The sequence below is a fragment of the Cuculus canorus genome, chromosome 6, assembly GCF_017976375.1.
Source record: "Cuculus canorus isolate bCucCan1 chromosome 6, bCucCan1.pri, whole genome shotgun sequence".
Classification (NCBI taxonomy): Eukaryota; Metazoa; Chordata; class Aves; order Cuculiformes; family Cuculidae; genus Cuculus; species Cuculus canorus.
The window spans coordinates 26,910,914-26,934,467 of NC_071406.1; the positions used below are offsets into that span (position 1 = coordinate 26,910,914).

Below are 23,554 nucleotides of genomic sequence, written 5' to 3' on the forward strand. Positions count from 1 at the left end.
TGAACGATACGCATTCCCCTTTACTTGTGGAGGTCATCACAAGGAGATTTTTTCCACTTTGTGTGTTTCCAGGGTTAACGCGGGTTGATAAACTTTGGTGACTCCTGTGTTTTTCGTATGTTGTCTCTTTTGAACTCCTTATTTTTAAACTTAAAGTCCTGTTTCTTGTTTGAAAACTGTCTTTCATATGGGGAGAGCTTTTTGCTCAAAGCCTGAAAGAATAAAAAATCCAGCTTTCCCTCACCAGAAGACGGTGCTGCGCAGTGCAGTTTGGAAAACACGTCTCAGAATAGCCACTGGTTATAATTGTTTTCCTGTCTGGGGAGCCTGATATTAGAGGTGCATTTCACCAAGGCTTTATTTGGTTTAGCAGCTGATTAATATAGGCAGGATTTCTGACCGGTACAGTAGAGCTAGTGGCCAGTTCCACAGTCTGTCTTTGGAACTGGAATTCCTCTGGAAATTCCTGCCTGCACTCCTCGGGCTTTAAAAATCCAAGCAGTTTAGAACCATGGAGTGGCTGAGGCTGGAAGATGTCTCTGGAGACGGTCTAGCCCAACCCACCAGCTCAAACCAGGGTCAGCTAGGGCAGGTTGCTTAGGACCACATCTACCTGGACATTCTAATATCCTGTTCCAGTGTTCCATCACTCTCACGGGGAGAAAGGTGCTTTATCCATGGTTAAACACTTTCCAGTATTTCAGCTTGAGCCTTTGTTTCATGTCCTATCACTGAACACCACTGAGAAGAGTCCATCTCTGCTGTCTTTATTCCCCTCATCCATTATTGAAGGTTATACACACTGATAACACGCCCTGAGCTTTCTCTTCTCTAGGCTAAACAGAATCACAGAATCACAAGGTTGGAAAGGACCCATTGGATCATCGAGTCCAACCATTCCTAACACTCCCTAAACCATGTCCCTCAGCACTTCATCCACCCGTTCCTTAAACACCTCCAGGGAAGGCGACTCGACCACCTCCCTGGGCAGCCTCTGCCAGTGCCCAATGACTCTTACTGTGAAGAATTTTTTTTCTGATATCCAACCTGAACCTCCCCTGACGGAGCTTCAGGCCATTCCCACTTGTCCTGTCCCCTGTCACTTGGGAGAAAAGGCCAGCTCCCTCCTCTCCACAACCTCCTTTCAGGTAGTTGTAGAGAGTAATAAGGTCTCCCCTCAGTCTCCTCTTCTCCAGGCTAAACAACCCCAGCTCTCTCAGCCGCTCCTCGTAAGACTTGTTCTCCAGCCCCCTCACCAGCTTTGTTGCTCTTCTCTGGACACGCTCCAGAGCCTCAACATCCTTCTTGTGGTGAGGGGTCCAGAACTGAACACAGGATTCGAGGTGCGGTCTCACCAGTGCTGAGTACAGAGGGAGAATAACCTCCCTGGACCTGCGGGTGACCCCATTTCTGATACAAGCCAAGATGCCGTTGGCCTTCTTGGCCACCTGGGCACACTGCTGGCTCATGTTCAGTCGGCTGTCAACCAGCACCCCCAGGTCCTTCTCTTCTGTGCAGCTCTCCAGCCATTCTTCCCCCAGTCTGTAGCGCTGCATAGGGTTGTTGTGCCCCAAGTGCAGGACCCGGCATTTGGTCTTGTTAAACCTCATGCCATTGGTCTCAGCCCAGCGGTCCAGCCTGTTCAGATCCCTTTGCAGAGCCTCCCTACCCTCCAGCAGATCCACACTTCCTCCCAGCTTAGTGTCATCTGCAAACTTGCTGAGGGTGCACTCAATGCCTTCATCCAGGTCATTGATAAAGACATTGAACAGAGCTGGACCCAGTACTGAGCCCTGAGGAACCCCACTTGTGACTGGCCTCCAGCTGGAGTTAACTCCATTGACCACCACTCTCTGGGCCCGGCCATCCAACCAGTTTTCAACCCAGGAGAGTGTGCGCCTGTCCAGGCCAGAGGCTGACAGTTTCTGAAGCAGAATGCTGTGAGAAACTGTGTCAAAGGCTTTACTGAAGTCCAAGAAGACTACATCCACAGCCTTTCCCCAAACAGCCACAGCTTTCGACTTCCCCTTGTATAACAGATGCTCCCGTCTCTTCACTATGTCGGCAGCTTTTCATTGGACTTGCTCCAGTACGGCCATGCTTCTCTTGTAGTGGAAAGTGCAGCACTGGCCACGGCACTGCAGCACTGGTGGTGCCACCCCTGAGTAGAGGGAAAGCACCACCTCCCCTGACCTGCTGGTGAAGCCTTTTCTAACACAGCCTGGGATGCTGTTGGCCGCCTTTGCCAGAAGAACACGTTGCATGTTGTGTCCTGAATTGTTTACCACTTACATTGCAAAGTTCATCGCTTTCCTGTGGCACACATCATCCAGGAAAAGGCAAAGGCTCAAAGGGTTGCGGCCAGTGGGTTTGATAGGAACATTACACCAACGTACCTCGTCCGCACAAGCACAAGATTCATTAAGAAGAGGTTCAAGAGCTGCAGCTTGAAAGACAATCTGTCAACAATCTGTCAGACAACAATCAAGGCTCTTTTTTCTATCCAGAGTCGACATAAACAAGTCTTCTGCTCTAAAGTCACCTGCTTGCTAGACAGAGATTGATGCGAATGTGCTTAAGCCATTTTCAGCAGAACTGTGGAAGTCGGAGATCTTTTAAAGACGGTATTTCTGACAGAAATTAAGTGTTTAGTAAATTTATCTTAGAGAAGCTTTAAAGAGTAGGCTTTTTATTTTTTCACTCATGCTGATAAAAGGTCTTTTTCAATGCCTTTTTGTGGAAGCGGAGCAGTAACTAACTATGTGCTCTACAACAAAACCAGAAAACTTGTTTTGCTACCAGCCAACTGAAAAGACACTGGCACCGTTAAGCCCCTGGTTTTACACAGAGGCTTAGTCGACTGGATACTCTCAAGTGATAGCGTGTTAATGCGGTACCGAAAAAAAAACACCCCCTGCAAAGAGACGCTCCAAAGCTTTTCTTGAAACTGGGTTATGTAGCGCCTAACAACAGAAAAGCTTCTCTCCTCTCATGAAAAAGTACGTGCCCTTGAGGGAAGAGCAACTGCTTCAACCACGCATGATGTTCCAAGGTCATACTGTCCAGAGAACACTTCTCTCTGCTTCTTCTAATCCAACCAGCAGTCCAGTTCTCTTCTCCCAGGAAAACCGCACCATTTCGTGTCTTAGAGGGGAGCGCATCACTGTTTTCTGACCTAGAGCACCCTGCTTCGTGGGCGCTGGTGTCTGCAAGAAGCTGTTCCATAAGAGCATCCTGCAGCTGTGTCCTCTGACTCCTTTCCTCCTCGAGCTGTTGTCTTAAGTCTGTCACCTGCCCCTACTGCTGTATGCCGACAATGACCATAAAAAGGAATACTGGTAACCAGAGTACCCCACCAAAAACTAACAAAAATAATAATTCCTTATCGCAGCGACAATTTCTTTAATACTACAGGGATCTTCCTTCCCTGTTTAACTTTTTTTCTTTCAACAGATAAAGGCCACCCTCATACTTAACAGCAAGGGCTGTGTCTGTCCTCTTACTCAGAAAAGATGCATCAGTCACTCGCTAAAGGGTAAACGTCAGCCCTAGTCTTTTGGTCTTCCAATGACAGTTAGATAAACCATCATTAAATCAATACCTCCTGGTCCATGGCAGACCTGTAGAGTAGAGGGTGCTCTCAGTCCACGCGATAAAAGTGTCCTGAGGTGTTTTACTGGCAAAACACAACCAGGCTCATCACTGTCCTTTTCTTAAATAAATTTTATTCCAACAGATGCATTTGAATTCACCATCAATAAATAAATATCTAAGATACACAAACAAAAATAAGCACTTAACATAGTTTACACTTATCAGGCAGACAGAGACAGTTTGCCTGCCTTAGATGTAGGAGGACATGCCCTTTTCTCCTGCTTCAATGGGAGGAAGAAAGGATGTTCCAGTGCTTCTTCCAGAGTAATGCGCTGTGGCTGGGTCATACTCCAGCATCTTCCCAATCAGATCAAAAGGTTCTCGTGGTCAGAATCGTGGCACGTCATGTATTCCTTCACGAAGAAAACAACAAAACAGGGGCTTCCCAGTCTTAGAATTGCACTTGGAGCTCCTCTGCCCAGAAGCATCTTCCCCCTGCTATCTTACCTTCAGGGGTTTACAGCACCCTGAGACATATTGCCCAGATGCACTGCGTTCATCCCAGGCCAGACGGCCTTTACGGAAATACTTCTTCTTCCTTGAAGACACAACTCTCTTTATCATGTGATCCGGCAAAGGGCCCAGTAATCGCTCCATCATTGCCAGGTGCTCTATGTCGTCATCGGGCTGCAGGGAAGTCAAGAGAGACGTTTTTCGTTCCTTGTTCAGAGGAAGTTATCAAGAAGCACACACCAGCCTGACTTCATGTTTGACTGTACCCTGCAAACAATAACCTGAAACTGATCGACGAAAAAATGAGAGGCTCGAGTTCTCTGTTTCCTGAAAGAACTTATAAGCTACTGGATTTCATTCCCCTTGATCTTGCCTTGGTGTTTTTTCTTCCTCTCTTCTTCAAGTTCCGTTTCAGCAATACTGTCAAGAGGACAGGATTCAATCCTTTGAGTAGTATTTGCTGATGGTGATAGATGAAGCCACATCTGGTATTAAGGTGCCTTGTAAATTCCAAAAGTTCACAGGGCGACCCTTCATTTCAAGACGCTGCCAAAACGTCTGCTGAAAGTAACTTGTCAAAATCTGCTGCTGAGAACGTTCCTTGTGGCCTACATCTTCCGTTCTCATCAACTTGGCACCACAGAGAAATGCAGCTTACTTTCTCGCACAGACCATTGCCTTTAGTCCCCACCTCTCCGTGGCTTATGTTCATCAAGTTGGGAAGCGCTATGCATGCTGCCTGCTTTTGAGGGACAGAGTTGCCTACCTCAAATACTAAGTCTCCACGGTAGTATTCCAGGAGAAGTACATCCTATGCTCCACACATCGCATGGATGTGACCATCCGAGCTCTGTGAAAAGATTCAGGTTGTTAATGTTTACAGCAGACTACAAACAGCTCAATAGCTCAAGCAAGACACCAAGCACTTCTCTAGCTCCATTCAACAGCACACAAAAACACATACGTGAAAGATCAGTCAAACAAACAGACTCCTACTGACCTAGGACCACCTCGGGAGCTCTGTAAGGCTCTGGCGGTCACTGAAGGCTCATGATATTCGTGATCATAAGTGGCGCACCCAAAATCCACAACTTTGATATCTGGTTTTCTCAGCCTGCGTTCCTTACGTCTCTGAAACGAAAGGTGATGGGATGCAAGTGACCAAATAAACGCAGAGGATGGCTGAGGGGGAGGAAGGTGGGGAGGAGGATGGCAACTAACCAGTTTGGGGTTGTACTCTTCTACATAGTCAGAGTTCACATAGACAATATTGTCTGTCTTCAGATCTGTATGTGTCAACTTCTTCATGTGCAAAACTGCAAGAGAACTCATACAGTTAGCGGGATCTGCAAAGAAACTTTAACAAATAAAGCAAAGAGGAAACACACTTACAGTTGACAGAGGTGCAGATCTGATAAGCCATGTGTCTGATGTCATCCAGGCTAAATGGCAAGAAGTCGTTGTCGCTCATAAAGTCAAAGGTGCTGAGCCCCAGGAGCTCAAAAACAATGCAGACGTGTCCATGGTACTCAAACCATCCCAACATCTGAACGCAGTGACTGCAAAAGCAGGAAAACACATGCATTGCAACAGCAAGTTGTGCAGCGCTCACTACGCACACTGTATGCACTAGAAGAACACTAGAAGAACACTAGAAGAAGTCTTCGAGCCAAAACACATCACGGTTGGCTTTGTGTGCTTACTAGGCATTGCTGGGGTCTGATGCTTTTAAATCTTCCAGCACTTGTATTTCCTCACGAGCCGCGTCGGAGGACCAATCCAAATCCTTTGCTATTTTCACTGCAACATGTCTGCCTCCACTAAAAAGAAAGGTTTTAACAGAGATCAGAACAGTTGAGAATTTTCAAGTCAGACTGCTGGGTCATTATCACCCCATCTGCCTTGTTCCTAACACTGGAAACCCTCTGGGAAAAGGTCAGACTGACTTCATATAACCCAGAGTCATCTGTGCGCAAACACAACTAAAACTTCATCTTTACATTTTGAAAACACACTCGATCCTTTCAATATCAGTATTATTCTTCAAGCCCCTTTTACCTCCCCTTTGTTTCTATGGATGCTGGGCTAATACTGGAGAAACTTCCCCACTTCACAGCCTAAGACGACCGTTAATCTAAAATGGCAAGCCGCCTTCAGCCCTCCGCGTAGTAAAGATGTCACTGAAGTGTCAAATGCCTTCTGCCGGGACTGGAAAGACAATCTCCTTCCATACTGTTTTGCACACAGCAGAAGTGCCGTCAAACACAAAATATGTCCTTGATTTATAGTGCACGCTCGGCTAGAACCCAAACGGGGCTGCGTCCTCACAGATGATGCTTTAAGGGAAGCTACACGATGTCAGACGTTGCTCATTATCCAGAGCTGGGGTGGCACAGGCCCCAAGACTACCCAGTGTGCGGCTGCATGGACCAACGTACACTTCTGTTTGGCAACTGCGGTCACCTTAGGGAAATACAGAGAGCAGCACACGAGGAAGCAAAGAGAAAGCTTGATAGGACCAGAAAGCACTCCCTGAACCTCACACTGAGAGTCTCAGTAAGAAAAATAACAGGAGCTGAATTAAAAGACTTACGCTTCGTGATCCATGCATTCCACTACTCTTGCGTAATGACCGTCATCCAACACAGCAACAACCTCGTCTATAAAGAAAAGAACTTTTAGTCACCAAAGTGGTGAAGCTACTCAGTTATTAAATTGCCTAGCAAATAATCAACAATAAACAGAGATAAAGCAAACAAGCAGAAGGACTACGTACTATCATTGAAGGTTGTTCTAGGCTGTGCTCTAAATAGTAAATATCTGGTCTTAGAGATGTTACAGGACAATTGTCTTCAAAGTACATTTACAGGGATCCCATCCCAGTAGGTTCATTGACTTTGTTGAATACTTTTTTTTTTTTGGGGGGGGGGGTGGGGGTAAGGGAAAAAGCCTCAAGGCATACACTTAATAATATTTATAATAGATTATTAAAGAAACCAGTCCCACTCCCAAGCAAAAAGTCAAGAGAGAAAAAAAAGAGAGAACCCCCTCGCATCTTACGCTAAAAGAACTTATTCTGTGTGAAAAGATAAAAAAACGTTGAAAAATATTCTATACATCTTGCATTGAGCACGTCTCCTCTCTGACACATCAGGTGACCCGCCTCCTCATCCTCTACACAGCTGGCTGTTCTCCTTCGACGACTCGCCTGGAACGGCACCAAGATTGTCCAGACAAGTCAACAAACACGAGTGAATTCAGCTCAGAGTACAAATCGCCTTCATCAGGGAGGTAGTCGGGCACTCACATACACGCCAGGCCACAAACAGTTGGCAGGAGCAATTTCCAATTCAGCCTACGGGAACTTACGGGGCGCATCGTTTATGTTACAGGGCAAAAAGGTGACAAGGAAGAGATTTTGGGATGAGATACAGGGGCAAGGCAACAGAAAACTACAAGGCAATTGTTTTCCTTTGACAAGATTGGTTCCCTGAATTTTGCTTCAGGATTTCAGTGCCCATATTCTTGTTTCAAGCAAAAGGATTTAACAGTTCTCTTCTATACATCAAGGGTGTCTTTCAGGTGTGTCTTCAAGAGACAGAGGACAGAATGTTCTTCTGTATTTCCATATACAATTGCCTTTTGGCCACATCAAAATACTCCTCTGAAGTAACTGAGATTACATCGCCACTCCTGCATTTTTGATAAGAATTGTCTGGCACATGGCACACAGCTTACACGTGAACTTTAGGCCGTCACAGCTGAAGATCTTCCATTATAAATCCTATCTGCAGCTTTCTAAAGAGCTAAATGGATAATAAAGATCAGAACAACTGCCCCTCTAGCGGGCAGATGTCATACATATCTGACTCTACAGATTTTTCAGTCATACTTAGAACATCTTACTAAACGCGTTTTTACAAAAGTAAAAGTCAGATGTCATCTCCTTGTTGTTTCCACGATCCTGAGTCAAAAGCAAGTTTAAAAAACCTGGGCTTGCAGTTTTGAGTAGCGCCAAAATAAATGCCTGTCCTCAGAGAAATTCTGAAGGCACGAGAGAGATGCCTCTATTTCAGGCACTCCGGTGGATGGTTCTCGTTCACTAATCTGGTCAAATACATCCCAGGAACAAAACAGCAAGACTGTCCTGTGTACTATCACAAGTGTGCCTGCAAACTATACATTTTCACTCAAGAAAATCAAATCCCAGCAAAAAGAATAGGCCACTAATATCAGCAAAAGGAATAAACTACTGCAGATATTCAGAGGGACTGGAACGTGCCTGCAGCTCCCTTTTGTGACTGCTCGTTCTGCTTTGATCCAGTTTGCAGCGCTTGCTCTCCTGTGCACCGCTTGCTGATCTCTCTCTCTTTTGAGGCCTCTTGCCTCTTGCAAGACGTGGTTTCTTCTGTTGGGTCTCTGGTGCACCGCTTGCTAATCTCTCTCTCTTTTGAGGCCTCTTGCCTCTTGCAAGACGTGGTTTCTTCTGTTGGGTCTCTGGTGCACCGCTTGCTGATCTCTTTGCCTTTTTTGCCCTCTTGCATTTTTTCAAGATCCATTTTACAGCGCTTGCTCTCCTGTGGACCACTTGGTGATCCCCTCTTTCTCTTTTCCGCCCTGTTGCATCTTCCAAGATCCGGACTTTCTTTTTGATCCATGTCAGGATAATTAGTTTGCTTGGAATACCGCGTCTGTAACCAAGATATTCACTCTTTGAATTGCATCTCACGGACAAAAAACACATTCACAAAGCCATCACCCATCAAATGAAGGCTAAAAGGAACACTGTCCTTTCGTAGAATCCGCAAAACATAGAAAGCTTTGAGTTGGAAGGGACCTCAAAGCCCATCCAGTTCCAAACCCCCTGCCACGGGCAGGGACACCTCCCACCAGACCAGGCTGCCCAAGGCCCCATCCAGCCTGGCGTTGAACACCTCCAGGGATGGGGCAGACACAGCTTCCCTGGGCAACCTGGGCCAGAACCTCACCACCCTCAAAGGGAGGAATTTCTCCCTAATATCCCGTAGAGGGGCAGAATCCCCTCCCTGGACTTGCTGGACACGCTGCTTTTGATGCAGCCCAGGACACGGTTGGCCTTCTGGGCTGCGAGCATACATTGCCCACTCCTGTCGAGCTTCTCGTCAATCAGCACCCCCAAGTCCTTCTCCGCAGAGGCTGCTCTCAATCACATCATCCCCAGCCTGCAGTGAAACAGCAGATTGTCCTGACCCCGCTGTAGGACCTTGCCCTTGGCCTTGTTGAGCCTCACGAGGTTCACATAGTCCCACTTCTCCAGCCTCTCCGGGTCCCCCGGGATGACTTGCCATCCTTCTGGTGTAACAACTGCAGCGCTCAGCTTGGTGTCATCTGCAGATTTGCTGAGGGTGCCCTCGATCGCACTGTCTCTTTCACTGACGAAGATATTAAACAGCAGGAGTCCCAGGACGGACCCCTCGGATCTCCATCCGGACGGCAAGCCCTGGACCAAAACTTACTGGGTGCGACCATCCGACCAATTCCTTACCCCCTGAACAGTCCACCCATCAAACCCATCTCTCTCCAGTTTAGAGAGAAGGATGTTGGGGGGGGATGTTGGGATTTGGGGGACGCTGGCGTCCCCTCGGGCAGGAGAGCACGTTACCTGTCTTCAGCAATGATCTCTGACGCACTCGAGGAGCGTCCTGGATGGCGCCCAGCTCGCCGTGCTACACAGCGTGCCCGTAGCGCAAGCCAAGCCCCGGGTTCCCCCCGTCGCCTCGCTCTCTCCTTCTCCCCAAAAAGCTCCCGACCTGACCCGTCGGTGGCTGCTCTTCAGAGACAGCTCTTCACACTCTTCCTTCCCCTCGGAGCTTTTTCCCAGCGGTTCAGAAGCCCCCGGAGCAGCCGTGCACCGCCTGTCCCGCTCGGAGACAGCCTCCTGCCCGCCGCCCGCCCGCAGCTCTGCCGCTGCCGCTGCCGCTGCTCCGCACCGCGGGGACACGGGATGGGCCCGCGGCGGCGTCACAAAGGGACGATGCCGCACACGCCTTTGTTTGCTTTTAACCCTCACCTCGCCGTTGGGAGCCCACGTACCAGTGCAGAAGAACGCTGCGCTGTCATACGGGCTCCGAGATTTCTTGCTTTGTTAAGTGAACGATACGCATTCCCCTTTACTTGTGGAGGTCATCACAAGGAGATTTTTCCACTTTGTGTGTTTCCAGGGTTAACGCGGGTTGATAAACTTTTGGTGACTCCTGTGTTTTTCGTATGTTGTCTCTTTTGAACTCCTTATTTTTAAACTTAAAGTCCTGTTTCTTGTTTGAAAACTGTCTTTCATATGGGGAGAGCTTTTTGCTCAAAGCCTGAAGGAATAAAAAATCCAGCTTTCCCTCACCAGAAGACGGTGCTGCGCAGTGCAGTTTGGAAAACACGTCTCAGAATAGCCACTGGTTATAATTGTTTTCCTGTCTGGGGAGCCTGATATTAGAGGTGCATTTCACCAAGGCTTTATTTGGTTTAGCAGCTGATTAATATAGGCAGGATTTCTGACCGGTACAGTAGAGCTAGTGGCCAGTTCCACAGTCTGTCTTTGGAACTGGAATTCCTCTGGAAATTCCTGCCTGCACTCCTCGGGCTTTAAAAATCCAAGCAGTTTAGAACCATGGAGTGGCTGAGGCTGGAAGATGTCTCTGGAGACGGTCTAGCCCAACCCACCAGCTCAAACCAGGGTCAGCTAGGGCAGGTTGCTTAGGACCACATCTACCTGGACATTCTAATATCCTGTTCCAGTGTTCCATCACTCTCACGGGGAGAAAGGTGCTTTATCCATGGTTAAACACTTTCCAGTATTTCAGCTTGAGCCTTTGTTTCATGTCCTATCACTGAACACCACTGAGAAGAGTCCTGTCTCTGCTGTCTTTATTCCCCTCATCCATTATCGAAGGTTATACACACTGATAACACGCCCTGAGCTTTCTCTTCTCTAGGCTAAACAGAATCACAGAATCACAAGGTTGGAAAGGACCCATTGGATCATCGAGTCCAACCATTCCTAACGCTCCCTAAACCATGTCCCTCAGCACTTCATCCACCCATTCCTTAAACACCTCCAGGGAAGGTGACTCGACCACCTCCCTGGGCAGCCTCTGCCAGTGCCCAATGACTCTCACTGTAAAGAATTTTTTTTCTGATATCCAACCTGAACCTCCCCTGACGGAGCTTCAGGCCATTCCCACTTGTCCTGTCCGCTGTCACTTGGGAGAAAAGGCCAGCTCCCTCCTCTCCACAACCTCCTTTCAGGTAGTTGTAGAGAGTAATAAGGTCTCCCCTCAGTCTCCTCTTCTCCAGGCTAAACAACCCCAGCTCTCTCAGCCGTTCCTCGTAAGACTTGTTCTCCAGCCCCCTCACCAGCTTTGTTGCTCTTCTCTGGACACGCTCCAGAGCCTCAACATCCTTCTTGTGGTGAGGGGTCCAGAACTGAACACAGGATTCGAGGTGCGGTCTCACCAGTGCTGAGTACAGAGGGAGAATAACCACCCTGGACCTAGTGGTGACCCCATTTCTGATACAAGCCAAGATGCCGTTGGCCTTCTTGGCCACCTGGGCACACTGCTGGCTCATGTTCAGTCGGCTGTCAACCAGCACCCCCAGGTCCTTCTCTTCCGTGCAGCTCTCCAGCCATTCTTCCCCCACTCTGTAGCGCTGCATAGGGTTGTTGTGCCCCAAGTGCAGGACCCGGCATTTGGCCTTGTTAAACCTCATGCCATTGGTCTCGGCCCAGCAGTCCAGCCTGTTCAGATCCCTTTGCAGAGCCTCCCTACCCTCCAGCAGATCCACACTTCCTCCCAGCTTAGTGTCATCTGCAAACTTGCTGAGGGTGCACTCAATGCCTTCATCCAGGTCATTGATAAAGACATTGAACAGGGCTGGACCCAGTACTGAGCCCTGAGGAACTCCACTTGTGACTGGCCTCCAGCTGGAGTTAACTCCATTGACCACCACTCTCTGGGCCGGCCATCCAACCAGTTTTCAACCCAGGAGAGTGTGCGCCTGTCCAGGCCAGAGGCTGACAGTTTCTGAAGCAGAATGCTGTGAGAAACTGTGTCAAAGGCTTTACTGAAGTCCAAGAAGACTACATCCACAGCCTTTGCCCAAACAGCCACAGCTTTCGACTTCCCCTTGTATAACAGATGCTCCTGTCTCTTCACTATGTCGGCAGCTTTTCATTGGACTTGCTCCAGTACGGCCATGCTTCTCTTGTAGTGGAAAGTGCAGCACTGGTGGTGCCACCCCTGAGTAGAGGGAAAGCACCACCTCCCCTGACCTGCTGGTGAAGCCTTTTCTAACACAGCCTGGGATGCTGTTGGCCGCCTTTGCCAGAAGAACACGTTGCATGTTGTGTCCTGAATTGTTTACCACTTACATTGCAAAGTTCATCGCTTTCCTGTGGCACACATCATCCAGGAAAAGGCAAAGGCTCAAAGGGTTGCGGCCAGTGGGTTTGATAGGAACATTACACCAACGTACCTCGTCCGCACAAGCACAAGATTCATTAAGAAGAGGTTCAAGAGCTGCAGCTTGAAAGACAATCTGTCAACAATCTGTCAGACAACAATCAAGGCTCTTTTTTCTATCCAGAGTCGACATAAACAAGTCTTCTGCTCTAAAGTCACCTGCTTGCTAGACAGAGATTGATGCGAATGTGCTTAAGCCATTTTCAGCAGAACTGTGGAAGTCGGAGATCTTTTAAAGACGGTATTTCTGACAGAAATTAAGTGTTTAGTAAATTTATCTTAGAGAAGCTTTAAAGAGTAGGCTTTTTATTTTTTCACTCATGCTGATAAAAGGTCTTTTTCAATGCCTTTTTGTGGAAGCGGAGCAGTAACTAACTATGTGCTCTACAACAAAACCAGAAAACTTGTTTTGCTACCAGCCAACTGAAAAGACACTGGCACCGTTAAGCCCCTGGTTTTACACAGAGGCTTAGTCGACTGGATACTCTCAAGTGATAGCGTGTTAATGCGGTACCGAAAAAAAAACACCCCCTGCAAAGAGACGCTCCAAAGCTTTTCTTGAAACTGGGTTATGTAGCGCCTAACAACAGAAAAGCTTCTCTCCTCTCATGAAAAAGTACGTGCCCTTGAGGGAAGAGCAACTGCTTCAACCACGCATGATGTTCCAAGGTCATACTGCCAGAGAACACTTCTCTCTGCTTCTTCTAATCCAACCAGCAGTCCAGTTCTCTTCTCCCAGGAAAACCGCACCATTTCGTGTCTTAGAGGGGAGCGCATCACTGTTTTCTGACCTAGAGCACCCTGCTTCGTGGGCGCTGGTGTCTGCAAGAAGCTGTTCCATAAGAGCATCCTGCAGCTGTGTCCTCTGACTCCTTTCCTCCTCGAGCTGTTGTCTTAAGTCTGTCACCTGCCCCTACTGCTGTATGCCGACAATGACCATAAAAAGGAATACTGGTAACCAGAGTACCCCACCAAAAACTAACAAAAATAATAATTCCTTATCGCAGCGCAATTTCTTTAATACTACAGGGATCTTCCTTCCTGTTTAACTTTTTTTCTTTCAACAGATAAAGGCCACCCTCATACTTAACAGCAAGGGCTGTGTCTGTCCTCTTACTCAGAAAAGATGCATCAGTCACTCGCTAAAGGGTAAACGTCAGCCCTAGTCTTTTGGTCTTCCAATGACAGTTAGATAAACCATCATTAAATCAATACCTCCTGGTCCATGGCAGACCTGTAGAGTAGAGGGTGCTCTCGTCCACGCGATAAAAGTGTCCTGAGGTGTTTTACTGGCAAAACACAACCAGGCTCATCACTGTCCTTTTCTTAAATAAATTTTATTCCAACAGATGCATTTGAATTCACCATCAATAAATAAATATCTAAGATACACAAACAAAAAATAAGCACTTAACATAGTTTACACTTATCAGGCAGACAGAGACGTTTGCCTGCCTTAGATGTAGGAGGACATGCCCTTTTCTCCTGCTTCAATGGGAGGAAGAAAGGATGTTCCAGTGCTTCTTCCAGAGTAATGCGCGTGGCTGGGTCATACTCCAGCATCTTCCCAATCAGATCAAAAAGGTTCTCGTGGTCAGAATCGTGGCACGTCATGTATTCCTTCACGAAGAAAACAACAAAACAGGGGCTTCCAGTCTTAGAATTGCACTTGGAGCTCCTCTGCCCAGAAGCATCTTCCCCCTGCTATCTTACCTTCAGGGGTTTACAGCACCCTGAGACATATTGCCCAGATGCACTGCGTTCATCCCAGGCCAGACGGCCTTTACGGAAATACTTCTTCTTCCTTGAAGACACAACTCTCTTTATCATGTGATCCGGCAAAGGGCCCAGTAATCGCTCCATCATTGCCAGGTGCTCTATGTCGTCATCGGGCTGCAGGGAAGTCAAGAGAGACGTTTTTCGTTCCTTGTTCAGAGGAAGTTATCAAGAAGCACACACCAGCCTGACTTCATGTTTGACTGTACCCTGCAAACAATAACCTGAAACTGATCGACGAAAAAAATGAGAGGCTCGAGTTCTCTGTTTCCTGAAAGAACTTATAAGCTACTGGATTTCATTCCCCTTGATCTTGCCTTGGTGTTTTTTCTTCCTCTCTTCTTCAAGTTCCGTTTCAGCAATACTGTCAAGAGGACAGGATTCAATCCTTTGAGTAGTATTTGCTGATGGTGATAGATGAAGCCACATCTGGTATTAAGGTGCCTTGTAAATTCCAAAAGTTCACAGGGCGACCCTTCATTTCAAGACGCTGCCAAAACGTCTGCTGAAAGTAACTTGTCAAAATCTGCTGCTGAGAACGTTCCTTGTGGCCTACATCTTCCGTTCTCATCAACTTGGCACCACAGAGAAATGCAGCTTACTTTCTCGCACAGACCATTGCCTTTAGTCCCCACCTCTCCGTGGCTTATGTTCATCAAGTTGGGAAGCGCTATGCATGCTGCCTGCTTTTGAGGGACAGAGTTGCCTACCTCAAATACTAAGTCTCCACGGTAGTATTCCAGGAGAGTACATCCTATGCTCCACACATCGCATGGATGGGACCATCCGAGCTCTGTGAAAAGATTCAGGTTGTTAATGTTTACAGCAGACTACAAACAGCTCAATAGCTCAAGCAAGACACCAAGCACTTCTCTAGCTCCATTCAACAGCACACAAAAACACATACGTGAAAGATCAGTCAAACAAACAGACTCCTACTGACCTAGGACCACCTCGGGAGCTCTGTAAGGTCTGGCGGTCACTGAAGGCTCATGATATTCGTGATCATAAGTGGCGCACCCAAAATCCACAACTTTGATATCTGGTTTTCTCAGCCTGCGTTCCTTACGTCTCTGAAACGAAAGGTGATGGGATGCAAGTGACCAAATAAACGCAGAGGATGGCTGAGGGGGAGGAAGGTGGGGAGGAGGATGGCAACTAACCAGTTTGGGGTTGTACTCTTCTACATAGTCAGAGTTCACATAGACAATATTGTCTGTCTTCAGATCTGTATGTGTCAACTTCTTCATGTGCAAAACTGCAAGAGAACTCATACAGTTAGCGGGATCTGCAAAGAAACTTTAACAAATAAAGCAAAGAGGAAACACACTTACAGTTGACAGAGGTGCAGATCTGATAAGCCATGTGTCTGATGTCATCCAGGCTAAATGGCAAGAAGTCGTTGTCGCTCATAAAGTCAAAGGTGCTGAGCCCCAGGAGCTCAAAAACAATGCAGACGTGTCCATGGTACTCAAACCATCCCAACATCTGAACGCAGTGACTGCAAAAGCAGGAAAACACATGCATTGCAACAGCAAGTTGTGCAGCGCTCATACGCACACTGTATGCACTAGAAGAACACTAGAAGAACACTAGAAGAAGTCTTCGAGCCAAAACACATCACGGTTGGCTTTGTGTGCTTACTAGGCATTGCTGGGGTCTGATGCTTTTAAATCTTCCAGCACTTGTATTTCCTCACGAGCCGCGTCGGAGGACCAATCCAAATCCTTTGCTATTTTCACTGCAACATGTCTGCCTCCACTAAAAAGAAAGGTTTTAACAGAGATCAGAACAGTTGAGAATTTTCAAGTCAGACTGCTGGGTCATTATCACCCCATCTGCCTTGTTCCTAACACTGGAAACCCTCTGGGAAAAGGTCAGACTGACTTCATATAACCCAGAGTCATCTGTGCGCAAACACAACTAAAACTTCATCTTTACATTTTGAAAACACACTCGATCCTTTCAATATCAGTATTATTCTTCAAGCCCCTTTTACCTCCCCTTTGTTTCTATGGATGCTGGGCTAATACTGGAGAAACTTCCCCACTTCACAGCCTAAGACGACCGTTAATCTAAAATGGCAAGCCGCCTTCAGCCCTCCGCGTAGTAAAGATGTCACTGAAGTGTCAAATGCCTTCTGCCGGGACTGGAAAGACAATCTCCTTCCATACTGTTTTGCACACAGCAGAAGTGCCGTCAAACACAAAATATGTCCTTGATTTATAGTGCACGCTCGGCTAGAACCCAAACGGGGCTGCGTCCTCACAGATGATGCTTTAAGGGAAGCTACACGATGTCAGACGTTGCTCATTATCCAGAGCTGGGGTGGCACAGGCCCCAAGACTACCCAGTGTGCGGCTGCATGGACCAACATACACTTCTGTTTGGCAACTGCGGTCACCTTAGGGAAATACAGAGAGCAGCACACGAGGAAGCAAAGAGAAAGCTTGATAGGACCAGAAAGCACTCCCTGAACCTCACACTGAGAGTCTCAGTAAGAAAAATGACAGGAGCTGAATTAAAAGACTTACGCTTCGTGATCCATGCATTCCACTACTCTTCCGTAAACACCTTCACCCAACACAGCAACAACCTCGTCTATAAAGAAAAGAACTTTTAGTCACCAAAGTGGTGAAGCTACTCAGTTATTAAATTGCCTAGCAAATAATCAACAATAAACAGAGATAAAGCAAACAAGCAGAAGGACTACGTACTATCATTGAAGGTTGTTCTAGGCTGTGCTCTAAATAGTAAATATCTGGTCTTAGAGATGTTACAGGACAATTGTCTTCAAAGTACATTTACAGGGATCCCATCCCAGTAGGTTCATTGACTTTGTTGAATACTTTTTTTTTTTTGGGGGGGGGGGTGGGGGTAAGGGAAAAAGCCTCAAGGCATACACTTAATAATATTTATAATAGATTATTAAAGAAACCAGTCCCACTCCCAAGCAAAAAGTCAAGAGAGAAAAAAAAGAGAGAACCCCCTCGCATCTTACGCTAAAAGAACTTATTCTGTGTGAAAAGATAAAAAACGTTGAAAAATATTCTATACATCTTGCATTGAGCACGTCTCCTCTCTGACACATCAGGTGACCCGCCTCCTCATCCTCTACACAGCTGGCTGTTCTCCTTCGACGACTCGCCTGGAACGGCACCAAGATTGTCCAGACAGTCAACAAACACGAGTGAATTCAGCTCAGAGTACAAATCGCCTTCATCAGGGAGGCAGTCGGGCACTCACATACACGCCAGGCCACAAACAGTTGGCAGGAGCAATTTCCAATTCAGCCTACGGGAACTTACGGGGCACATCGTTTATGTTACAGGGCAAAAAGGTGACAAGGAAGAGATTTTGGGATGAGATACAGGGGCAAGGCAACAGAAAACTACAAGGCAATTGTTTTCCTTTGACAAGATTGGTTCCCTGAATTTTGCTTCAGGATTTCAGTGCCCATATTCTTGTTTCAAGCAAAAGGATTTAACAGTTCTCTTCTATACATCAAGGGTGTCTTTCAGGTGTGTCTTCAAGAGACAGAGGACAGAATGTTCTCCTGTATTTCCATATACAATTGCCTTTTGGCCACATCAAAATACTCCTCTGAAGTAACTGAGATTACATCGCCACTCTGCATTTTTGATAAGAATTGTCTGGCACATGGCACACAGCTTACACGTGAACTTTAGGCCGTCACAGCTGAAGATCTTCCATTATAAATCCTATCTGCAGCTTTCTAAAGAGCTAAATGGATAATAAAGATCAGAACAACTGCCCCTCTAGCGGGCAGATGTCATACATATCTGACTCTACAGATTTTTCAGTCATACTTAGAACATCTTACTAAACGCGTTTTTACAAAAGTAAAAGTCAGATGTCATCTCCTTGTTGTTTCCACGATCCTGAGTCAAAAGCAAGTTTAAAAAACCTGGGCTGTCCTCAGAGAAATTCTGAAGGCACGAGAGAGATGCCTCTATTTCAGGCACTCTGGTGGATGGTTCTCGTTCACTAATCTGGTCAAATACATCCCAGGAACAAAACAGCAAGACTGTCCTGTGTACTATCACAAGTGTGCCTGCAAACTATACATTTTCACTCAAGAAAATCAAATCCCAGCAAAAAGAATAGGCCACTAATATCAGCAAAAGGAATAAACTACTGCAGATATTCAGAGGGACTGGAACGTGCCTGCAGCTCCCTTTTGTGACTGCTCATTCTGCTTTGATCCAGTTTGCAGCGCTTGCTCTCCTGTGCACCGCTTGCTGATCTCTCTCTCTTTTGAGGCCTCTTGCCTCTTGCAAGACGTGGTTTCTTCTGTTGGGTCTCTGGTGCACCGCTTGCTGATCTCTTTGCCTTTTTTGCCCTCTTGCATTTTTCAAGATCCATTTTACAGCGCTTGCTCTCCTGTGGACCACTTGGTGATCCCCTCTTTCTCTTTTCCACCCTGTTGCATCTTCCAAGATCCGGACTTTCTTTTTGATCCATGTCAGGATAATTAGTTTGCTTGGAATACCGCGTCTGTAACCAAGATATTCACTCTTTGAATTGCATCTCACGGACAAAAAACACATTCACAAAGCCATCACCCATCAAATGAAGGCTAAAAGGAACACTGTCCTTTCGTAGAATCCGCAAAACATAGAAAGCTTTGAGTTGGAAGGGACCTCAAAGCCCATCCAGTTCCAAACCCCCTGCCACGGGCAGGGACACCTCCCACCAGACCAGGCTGCCCAAGGCCCCATCCAGCCTGGCGTTGAACACCTCCAGGGATGGGGCAGACACAGCTTCCCTGGGCAACCTGGGCCAGAACCTCACCACCCTCAAAGGGAGGAATTTCTCCCTAATATCCCGTAGAGGGGCAGAATCCCCTCCCTGGACTTGCTGGACACGCTGCTTTTGATGCAGCCCAGGACACGGTTGGCCTTCTGGGCTGCGAGCATACATTGCCCACTCCTGTCGAGCTTCTCGTCAATCAGCACCCCCAAGTCCTTCTCCGCAGGGCTGCTCTCAATCACATCATCCCCAGCCTGCAGTGAAACAGCAGATTGTCCTGACCCCGCTGTAGGACCTTGCCCTTGGCCTTGTTGAGCCTCACGAGGTTCACATAGTCCCACTTCTCCAGCCTCTCCGGGTCCCCCGGGATGACTTGCCATCCTTCTGGTGTAACAACTGCAGCGCTCAGCTTGGTGTCATCTGCAGATTTGCTGAGGGTGCCCTCGATCGCACTGTCTCTTTCACTGACGAAGATATTAAACAGCAGGAGTCCCAGGACGGACCCCTCGGATCTCCATCCGGACGGCAAGCCCTGGACCAAAACTTACTGGGTGCGACCATCCGACCAATTCCTTACCCCCTGAACAGTCCACCCATCAAACCCATCTCTCTCCAGTTTAGAGAGAAGGATGTTGGGGGGGGATGTTGGGATTTGGGGGACGCTGGCGTCCCCTCGGGCAGGAGAGCACGTTACCTGTCTTCAGCAATGATCTCTGACGCACTCGAGGAGCGTCCTGGATGGCGCCCAGCTCGCCGTGCTACACAGCGTGCCCGTAGCGCAAGCCAAGCCCCGGGTTCCCCCCGTCGCCTCGCTCTCTCCTTCTCCCCAAAAAGCTCCCGACCTGACCCGTCGGTGGCTGCTCTTCAGAGACAGCTCTTCACACTCTTCCTTCCCCTCGGAGCTTTTTCCCAGCGGTTCAGAAGCCCCCGGAGCAGCCGTGCACCGCCTGTCCCGCTCGGAGACAGCCTCCTGCCCGCCGCCCGCCCGCAGCTCTGCCGCTGCCGCTGCCGCTGCTCCGCACCGCGGGGACACGGGATGGGCCCGCGGCGGCGTCACAAAGGGACGATGCCGCACACGCCTTTGTTTGCTTTTAACCCTCACCTCGCCGTTGGGAGCCCACGTACCAGTGCAGAAGAACGCTGCGCTGTCATACGGGCTCCGAGATTTCTTGCTTTGTTAAGTGAACGATACGCATTCCCCTTTACTTGTGGAGGTCATCACAAGGAGATTTTTCCACTTTGTGTGTTTCCAGGGTTAACGCGGGTTGATAAACTTTTGGTGACTCCTGTGTTTTTCGTATGTTGTCTCTTTTGAACTCCTTATTTTTAAACTTAAAGTCCTGTTTCTTGTTTGAAAACTGTCTTTCATATGGGGAGAGCTTTTTGCTCAAAGCCTGAAGGAATAAAAAATCCAGCTTTCCCTCACCAGAAGACGGTGCTGCGCAGTGCAGTTTGGAAAACACGTCTCAGAATAGCCACTGGTTATAATTGTTTTCCTGTCTGGGGAGCCTGATATTAGAGGTGCATTTCACCAAGGCTTTATTTGGTTTAGCAGCTGATTAATATAGGCAGGATTTCTGACCGGTACAGTAGAGCTAGTGGCCAGTTCCACAGTCTGTCTTTGGAACTGGAATTCCTCTGGAAATTCCTGCCTGCACTCCTCGGGCTTTAAAAATCCAAGCAGTTTAGAACCATGGAGTGGCTGAGGCTGGAAGATGTCTCTGGAGACGGTCTAGCCCAACCCACCAGCTCAAACCAGGGTCAGCTAGGGCAGGTTGCTTAGGACCACATCTACCTGGACATTCTAATATCCTGTTCCAGTGTTCCATCACTCTCACGGGGAGAAAGGTGCTTTATCCATGGTTAAACACTTTCCAGTATTTCAGCTTGAGCCTTTGTTTCATGTCCTATCACTGAACACCACTGAGAAGAGTCCGTCTCTGCTGTCTTTATTCCCCTCATCCATTATCGAAGGTTATACACACTGATAACACGCCCTGAGCTTTCTCTTCTCTAGGCTAAACAGAATCACAGAATCACAAGGTTGGAAAGGACCCATTGGATCATCGAGTCCAACCATTCCTAACACTCCCTAAACCATGTCCCTCAGCACTTCATCCACCCGTTCCTTAAACACCTCCAGGGAAGGCGACTCGACCACCTCCCTGGGCAGCCTCTGCCAGTGCCCAATGACTCTTACTGTGAAGAATTTTTTTCTGATATCCAACCTGAACCTCCCCTGACGGAGCTTCAGGCCATTCCCACTTGTCCTGTCCCCTGTCACTTGGGAGAAAAGGCCAGCTCCCTCCTCTCCACAACCTCCTTTCAGGTAGTTGTAGAGAGTAATAAGGTCTCCCCTCAGTCTCCTCTTCTCCAGGCTAAACAACCCCAGCTCTCTCAGCCGCTCCTCGTAAGACTTGTTCTCCAGCCCCCTCACCAGCTTTGTTGCTCTTCTCTGGACACGCTCCAGAGCCTCAACATCCTTCTTGTGGTGAGGGGTCCAGAACTGAACACAGGATTCGAGGTGCGGTCTCACCAGTGCTGAGTACAGAGGGAGAATAACCTTCCTGGACCTGCGGGTGACCCCATTTCTGATACAAGCCAAGATGCCGTTGGCCTTCTTGGCCACCTGGGCACACTGCTGGCTCATGTTCAGTCGGCTGTCAACCAGCACCCCCAGGTCCTTCTCTTCCGTGCAGCTCTCCAGCCATTCTTCCCCCACTCTGTAGCGCTGCATAGGGTTGTTGTGCCCCAAGTGCAGGACCCGGCATTTGGTCTTGTTAAACCTCATGCCATTGGTCTCAGCCCAGCGGTCCAGCCTGTTCAGATCCCTTTGCAGAGCCTCCCTACCCTCCAGCAGATCCACACTTCCTCCCAGCTTAGTGTCATCTGCAAACTTGCTGAGGGTGCACTCAATGCCTTCATCCAGGTCATTGATAAAGACATTGAACAGGGCTGGACCCAGTACTGAGCCCTGAGGAACTCCACTTGTGACTGGCCTCCAGCTGGAGTTAACTCCATTGACCACCACTCTCTGGGCCCGGCCATCCAACCAGTTTTCAACCCAGGAGAGTGTGCGCCTGTCCAGGCCAGAGGCTGACAGTTTCTGAAGCAGAATGCTGTGAGAAACTGTGTCAAAGGCTTTACTGAAGTCCAAGAAGACTACATCCACAGCCTTTGCCCAAACAGCCACAGCTTTCGACTTCCCCTTGTATAACAGATGCTCCCGTCTCTTCACTATGTCGGCAGCTTTTCATTGGACTTGCTCCAGTACGGCCATGCTTCTCTTGTAGTGGAAAGTGCAGCACTGGCCACGGCACTGCAGCACTGGTGGTGCCACCCCTGAGTAGAGGGAAAGCACCACCTCCCCTGACCTGCTGGTGAAGCCTTTTCTAACACAGCCTGGGATGCTGTTGGCCGCCTTTGCCAGAAGAACACGTTGCATGTTGTGTCCTGAATTGTTTACCACTTACATTGCAAAGTTCATCGCTTTCCTGTGGCACACATCATCCAGGAAAACGCAAAGGCTCAAAGGGTTGTGGCCAGTGGGTTTGATAGGAACATTACACCAACGTACCCCGTCCGCACAAGCACAAGATTCATTAAGAAGAGGTTCAAGAGCTGCAGCTTGAAAGACAATCTGTCAACAATCTGTCAGACAACAATCAAGGCTCTTTTTTCTATCCAGAGTCGACATAAACAAGTCTTCTGCTCTAAAGTCACCTGCTTGCTAGACAGAGATTGATGCGAATGTGCTTAAGCCATTTTCAGCAGAACTGTGGAAGTCGGAGATCTTTTAAAGACGGTATAATATATATTATATATTAATATATATATTAATATATATATTAATAAAGACTTTTTTATATTAATGGATATATTATATATTAATATATATATATAAAAATACATATATATATATATTAATAAAGACTTTTTATTTTTTCACTCATGCTGATAAAAGGTCTTTTTCAGTGCCTTTTTGTGGAAGCGGAGCAGTAACTAACTATGTGCTCTACAACAAAACCAGAAAACTTGTTTTGCTACCAGCCAACTGAAAAGACACTGGCACCGTTAAGCCCCTGGTTTTACACAGAGGCTTAGTCGACTGGATACTCTCAAGTGATAGCGTGTTAATGCGGTACTGAAAAAAAAACACCCCCTGCAAAGAGACGCTCCAAAGCTTTTCTTGAAACTGGGTTATGTAGCACCTAACAACAGAAAAGCTTCTCTCATGAAAAAGTACGTGCCCTTGAGGGAAGAGCAACTGCTTCAACCACGCGTGATGTTCCAAGGTCATACTGTCAGAGAACACTTCTCTCTGCTTCTTCTAATCCAACCAGCAGTCCAGTTCTCTTCTCCCAGGAAAACCGCACCATTTCGTGTCTTGGAGGGGGGCGCATCAC

At 47.7% G+C, this 23,554-nt stretch overlaps 2 protein-coding genes across 2 annotated transcripts; both read right to left on the bottom strand.

Annotated features, from left to right (window-relative positions):
- Positions 1 to 3,815: 3,815 nt before the first annotated feature.
- Positions 3,816 to 9,847, bottom strand: LOC128852486 (dual specificity protein kinase CLK1-like). The gene is given in 14 exon segments (XM_054069834.1): positions 3,816 to 3,929; positions 3,931 to 3,974; positions 3,977 to 4,007; positions 4,102 to 4,281; positions 4,874 to 4,912; positions 4,914 to 4,957; positions 5,108 to 5,135; positions 5,137 to 5,238; positions 5,329 to 5,423; positions 5,500 to 5,666; positions 5,811 to 5,927; positions 6,701 to 6,767; positions 7,225 to 7,315; positions 9,749 to 9,847. Coding segments are annotated over 13 exon segments (1,062 nt in total). The 5' UTR covers positions 7,259 to 7,315; positions 9,749 to 9,847.
- A 4,136-nt stretch (positions 9,848 to 13,983) lies between these two features.
- Positions 13,984 to 19,754, bottom strand: LOC128852487 (dual specificity protein kinase CLK1-like). Its single transcript, XM_054069842.1, has 11 exons — positions 19,726 to 19,754; positions 19,471 to 19,612; positions 17,433 to 17,571; positions 16,910 to 16,976; positions 16,020 to 16,136; positions 15,710 to 15,876; positions 15,539 to 15,633; positions 15,319 to 15,448; positions 15,086 to 15,168; positions 14,313 to 14,492; positions 13,984 to 14,219 (listed from the first exon to the last, which is right to left on the bottom strand). Exons 1-11 carry the CDS (start codon positions 19,752 to 19,754, stop codon positions 14,010 to 14,012), a joined length of 1,359 nt encoding a protein of 452 aa, XP_053925817.1. The 3' UTR covers positions 13,984 to 14,009.
- Positions 19,755 to 23,554: the final 3,800 nt, after the last annotated feature.